This window comes from Lepidochelys kempii, chromosome 14 (assembly GCF_965140285.1).
Source record: "Lepidochelys kempii isolate rLepKem1 chromosome 14, rLepKem1.hap1, whole genome shotgun sequence".
Classification (NCBI taxonomy): Eukaryota; Metazoa; Chordata; order Testudines; family Cheloniidae; genus Lepidochelys; species Lepidochelys kempii.
The window spans coordinates 45,154,506-45,160,003 of NC_136393.1; the positions used below are offsets into that span (position 1 = coordinate 45,154,506).

At 50.9% G+C, this 5,498-nt stretch overlaps 1 protein-coding gene across 1 annotated transcript; it reads right to left on the reverse strand.

Annotated features, from left to right (window-relative positions):
* Positions 1-131: 131 nt before the first annotated feature.
* Positions 132-3,880, reverse strand: LOC140897515 (uncharacterized). Its single transcript, XM_073310234.1, has 3 exons — positions 3,847-3,880; positions 3,110-3,325; positions 132-2,818 (listed from the first exon to the last, which is right to left on the reverse strand). The coding sequence occupies exons 1-3, from the start codon at positions 3,878-3,880 to the stop codon at positions 207-209; spliced, it is 2,862 nt and encodes a 953-aa protein (XP_073166335.1). The 3' UTR covers positions 132-206.
* Between the last annotated feature and the right edge of the window lie 1,618 nt (positions 3,881-5,498).

The window sequence follows — 5,498 nt, forward strand, 5'->3', positions numbered from 1 at the left end:
TATTGACCCCTCCTCATCAGTCATTGGGAGTGGACCACGTCCATCCTGTGTGGATTCTCCCATATTTAATGAGGTATGATCTCTGTCTGAAACTTTTCCCACAGTCTAAGCGCTTGTGGGGGTCTCTCTCTTGTATAGATTCTTCCATGTTGAACAAGATCTGATCTCCATGTGAAACTTTTCCCACAGTCCAAGCACTTATACAGTCACACTCCTGTGTGGATTCTCTGATGTTTAACCAGCGCTGATCTCTGCTTGAAACTTTTCCCACAGTCAAAGCACTTGTGGGGTCCCTCTTCTGTGTGGACTGCCTGATGACGAACAAGGTGTGACTTTGTTATGAAACTTTTCCCACAATCCAAGCATTTGTGGGGTCTCTCTCCTGTGTGGATTGCCTGATGTTGAACAAGGTGTGACTTTATTATGAAACTTTTCCCACAATCCAAGCATTTGTGGGGTCTCTGTCCTGTGTGGTATGCCTGATGTTCAACAAGGTGTGACCTCTGCATGAAACTTTTCCCACAGTCAAAGCACTTGTGGGGTCTCTCTCGTTTGTGGGTTGCCTGATGTTTAAGAAGGTGTGCACTCTGCTTGAAACTTTTCCCACAGTCAAAGCACTTGTGGGGTCTCTCTTCTGTGTGGACTGCCCAATGTTTTACAAGGTATGACCTCTGCTTGAAACTTTTCCCACAGTCAAAGCACTTGTGGGGTCTCTCTTCTGTGTGGACTGCCCAATGTTTTACAAGGTCTGACCTCTGCTTGAAACTTTTCCCACAGTCAATGCACTTGTGGGGTCTCTCTTCTGTGTGGACTGCCTGATGACGAACAAGGCGTGACCTTCGTATGAAACTTTTCCCACAGTCCAAGCACTTGTGGGGTCTCTCTCCTCTGTGGATTGCCTGATGACGAACAAGGACTGATTTCTGCTTGAAACTTTTCCCACAGTCAAAGCACTTGTGGGGTCTCTCTCGTTTGTGGGTTGCCTGATGTTTAAGAAGGTGTGCACTCTGCTTGAAACTTTTCCCACAGTCAAAGCACTTGTGGGGTCTCTCTCCTGTGTGGATTGCCTGATGTTTAACAAGGGTTGACCGCTGTATGAAATTTTTCCCACAGTCCAAACACTTGTGGGGTCTCTCTTGTTTGTGGGTTGCCTGATGTTTAAGAAGGTGTGAACTCTGCTTGAAACTTTTCCCACAGTCAAAGCACTTGTGGGGTCTCTCTTCTGTGTGGACTGCCCAATGTTTTACAAGGTATGACCTCTGCTTGAAACTTTTCCCACAGTCAAAGCACTTGTGGGGTCTCTCTTCTGTGTGGATTGCCTGATGACGAACAAGGCGTGACCTTCGTATGAAACTTTTCCCACAGTCCAAGCACTTGTGGGGTCTCTCTCCTCTGTGGATTGCCTGATGACGAACAAGGACTGATTTCTGCTTGAAACTTTTCCCACAGTCAAAGCACTTGTGGGGTCTCTCTCCTGTGTGGATTGCCTGATGTTTAACAAGGGTTGACCGCTGTATGAAATTTTTCCCACAGTCCAAACACTTGTGGGGTCTCTCTCGTTTGTGGGTTGCCTGATGTTTAAGAAGGTGTGAACTCTGCTTGAAACTTTTCCCACAGTCAAAGCACTTGTGGGGTCTCTCTTCTGTGTGGACTGCCCAATGTTTTACAAGGTATGACCTCTGCTTGAAACTTTTCCCACAGTCAAAGCACTTGTGGGGTCTCTCTTCTGTGTGGACTGCCCAATGTTTTACAAGGTCTGACCTCTGCTTGAAACTTTTCCCACAGTCAATGCACTTGTGGGGTCTCTCTTCTGTGTGGACTGCCTGATGACGAACAAGGCGTGACCTTCGTATGAAACTTTTCCCACAGTCCAAGCACTTGTGGGGTCTCTCTCCTCTGTGGATTGCCTGATGACGAACAAGGACTGATTTCTGCTTGAAACTTTTCCCACAGTCAAAGCACTTGTGGGGTCTCTCTCCTGTGTGGATTGCCTGATGTTTAACAAGGGTTGACCGCTGTATGAAATTTTTCCCACAGTGCAAACACTTGTGGGGTCTCTCTCCCGTGTGGATTGCCTGATGTTGAACAAGGTTTGACCTTCGTACGAAACTTTTCCCACAGTCGAAGCACTTATGGGGTCTCTCTCCTGTGTGGATTGCCTGATGATTAACAAGCACCGACCTCCATGTGAAACTTTTCCCACAGTCGAAGCACTTATGGGGTCTCTCTCCTGTGTGGATTGCCTGATGATTAACAAGCGCCGACCTCCATGTGAAAATTTTCCCACAGTCTAAACATTTATGGGGTCTTTCTCCTGTGTGGCTTTTCTCATGTGAATTTAGTGCTGACTTTGAACTGAAACATTTCCTGCATTCAACGCATTGAATGGGCTTGTCTACAGTGTGGCTTCTCCCATGGTCATTAAGATCTGTGCGCTTATTGACGCTTTCCCCACTGTCCAAGCATTGAAATGGTTTCTCTCCCGTATGGACTGTCTGATGTGTAACAAGTTGTGATCTCACAATGAATCCTTTCCCACACTCAAGGCAGTGCCAGGGTGTCTCTTCCTTGGGATTTGTCTGCTGCTCTCTGGGATTCTCGTCTCCTCCCCCACCATTCACAGATTCATCCACTTTCTTCCTGGGTTGGTTTATCAGAAGCCTCTCTGACCTGTGCCAATTTCTCCAGGCTTCTCCCTGATTCCAGCAAGGGGAAAAATTCCCTTCAGCTCTTCCCAAAAAGGTCCCCTGTGGTTCCACTTCCCCAGGAACTGCCTCATGATGATTCCCCTCCTTCTTCTCACTCCCTCGCTCAGCACCTGCTGGGAAAGACACAATCCAGGGAGGAGTCATTGTGCTGGGGAGAAAGAGGAATAGCACTGAGGGAAAAGCCAACACAAAGACTGAGCAATTGCATTCTGCCTCCACATCCCACCCAAACATTCACAAGGAAGGAGAGATGGGAAGGGTGGAATGGCGTGAGCAATATCTGCTGACCACAGCCCTGCTCTCGGTGAGATGAAGAAGAACTGAGGGCGTTACTCACATCGTATTTTGGGATTCTCAACTTTTTCCTTCATTCCCTAGACGGTTTCTCTGTCAGGCCTCACCTGTGCTGGTGCACCTCAGAAGCCTTCTGTCCTTCAAATCCTGGAGATCGGACACCCACAGCTCTTCCCCTCGTTCCAGCCGGGCGATAAGCTCAGGTTTGGGAATGGGAAATCCTGTGCAGAGGGTGAAATGATTCCGGATCAGGGTGCATGGAGCATTGGTGGAGGATCTGTCACAAAGGACGTTCCGTGAGTGGAACCTGTCCCTGTGCTCTGCTGGAGGAACGTGGAATCCAAGAGGATGGGAACAGGGTCACTGAGCCCCCTTGCGCAGAGGACGGTGTCTGGGGAGGTGAGTTGAATTATTACTACACCCTCACTAGGCGTTCCCAGGATCTGTGCGCTCTGGGGGCCTTGCTGACTCAAACACAGGTCTGCACTTAAGCCCCTGCCTCTTTCTAAACCTGCAGAGCCCAGAGCTCTCCCCATGGCTGGAGCTATTCCCAAGGCAGGAGATGAACAGGGATTCTATGTGCAGGCAAGAAACAAGACAGACAAGACAATGCAGATTTATGCCCCTTGAAAGCTGGAGGGGTGGGGATGGTTTAGCTTGTCCATTGGGTTTTGACTCCCGTGTCCCAGTGGAGGAGGCACCGAAATGCATGTATTTCTCACATGGCAGCTGTGCATTATGGAACCCATTCGCCGCTGCTCCAACTGACCAGGGAAGAACCTGACCACATTAAGACATACAGACCCCACAGTTTTTAATAACTGAGGGGACGGGAATCTCTTACTCAGCGAGGTCACCGTCTCATAGTTCTCCTGCATGACGTCCCTGTAGAGGGCTCTCTGAGCGGGGTCCAGCAGAGCCCCCTGCCCCTGGGTGAAATAAATAGCCACCTCCTCGAAGGTCACCGGCATCTGAAACACCAAGAGTCCCCCACTCAGCACCTGCTGCCCCAGACACAATCCCACTACTCATGGGAAAGGAAAAAAAAACGTGAAGCTGTGAGAGGGCCAGAGTAGCAGAATCCCACCCCCACCCTGCTCAGAGCAGCCAGGAGGCTTCAGGGGGCGGAGAAGGTGAGAGCTCCCTGTCCGCCCCAGCACACGGAGCACGCCAGGATCTTCTCATTTCCCACATGCCTGCCAGCCACAGACTGGGACAGGAAGCAGAGCTCTGAGCCGGGGACAGGGACAGGAATCCCGACAGCTTCCCTTCGTATTTCACAGCAGCCCCAGGCAAGTGAGGTCAGGCTCCAGCGCTGGGAGCCTGAAAATGTCCCCAGCCCTGCCAAGGTGGTGATATCCTGCCTGAGAAATGGGGGAATGTCCCCTCCCCCTTTCCCTGCCACAACGAGCCTACTAAGTAAATCAGTAGGTTTATCAAACCCTGACTCCTCCCTCCCCCACCCAGCAGCGCCCTGAGACTCCCCTACCTGAGCTGGCTCCATCACAGCCATTTCCCTTCTCTGTCCCCTGGAAGACTGGCCGATCTTTGGTGAAACGTGGACCTGATTCCTCAGCCTGTCGGGGCGAGAGGGAGGTTACAGATGGTTCTGTCCGTGTCTCACCCCGATTCCCCCCAGACTCTTCAGACTGTTGGGGACACTGGGGCATGGCCACTAGGTAACTCAAGGGAATGGAAGACCATGAGTGTGGATAAGCGCCCTCACACTAGGCCCAACTGTCCTTGGCCCCCCCCACCAGGAGGCACTTGCAGCTGTTATGCTGAGGATAACATGTCAGACTGCCTGACACTAAACAAGGTCAAACAGGGCAGATATGGATGAACAATGCTGAATAAAGCAGCTTTATGTATAGTTTAACAAATGATCCAAAACCAAGGAAACTAGCTGGGAACTGGATTGGCTGGTTATATGGATACTTAGGGCAGCTTGCTATTGGATAAGTATGCTGAAGAAAGGATGTATAAAAGCCTCTGTAACTTCCTGCTCTGTGTACAGGATTTGAGATTCTCATCTCCCTGTATCTTTTTGAAGCTTCAAATAAACTTTTCTGCTTCTCCACCCCGTTGTGATTATTGGGTGAAGCACATCGGGGAGCGAACCCCCCCACCGCTGTTGCTTGCCTCTGGCACTCGGTGCCGGCAAGAGCTTTTGGCGTCCCTGGGTGGGCGACGAGGCTGCTATTTAGCCTTGCCCGGACCCCTCCTGGAGGTCGAGGATTGCAGCGAGATCCGACGCCCAGCGTGCACTGGTGAGTTTATCGGGGGCCTCGGGGGAGACGCGATTTGATCGACTCTGGAGTGTACAATGGTGCAACGCACTCATATAGTGGAGAAGCCGCTGTGGGCGACGGTGAGGAACTGGTCCGTTGGACATAGGGGAGGAGCAGCTGTGGGCGACAGTGAGGAACCGGTCCCTTGGCTAAGGTAGGAACCTTTGAAATCCGGATTGTATGCTCTGTTGGAACCTGGGGACGC

Bases quoted from the DNA above. Each gene is read 5' to 3' on its own strand.
- LOC140897515 (XM_073310234.1), bottom strand. From the start codon at position 3,880: ATGCAGGAGAACTATGAGACGGTGACCTCGCTGA. The intron at 3,326-3,846 runs GTAAGAGATTCC...ACGTTCCTCCAG, and splicing joins TGAGACGGTGACCTCGCTGA to CAGAGCACAGGGACAGGTTC. The intron at 2,819-3,109 runs GTGAGGCCTGAC...CTTTCCCAGCAG, and splicing joins TCTGAGGTGCACCAGCACAG to GTGCTGAGCGAGGGAGTGAG.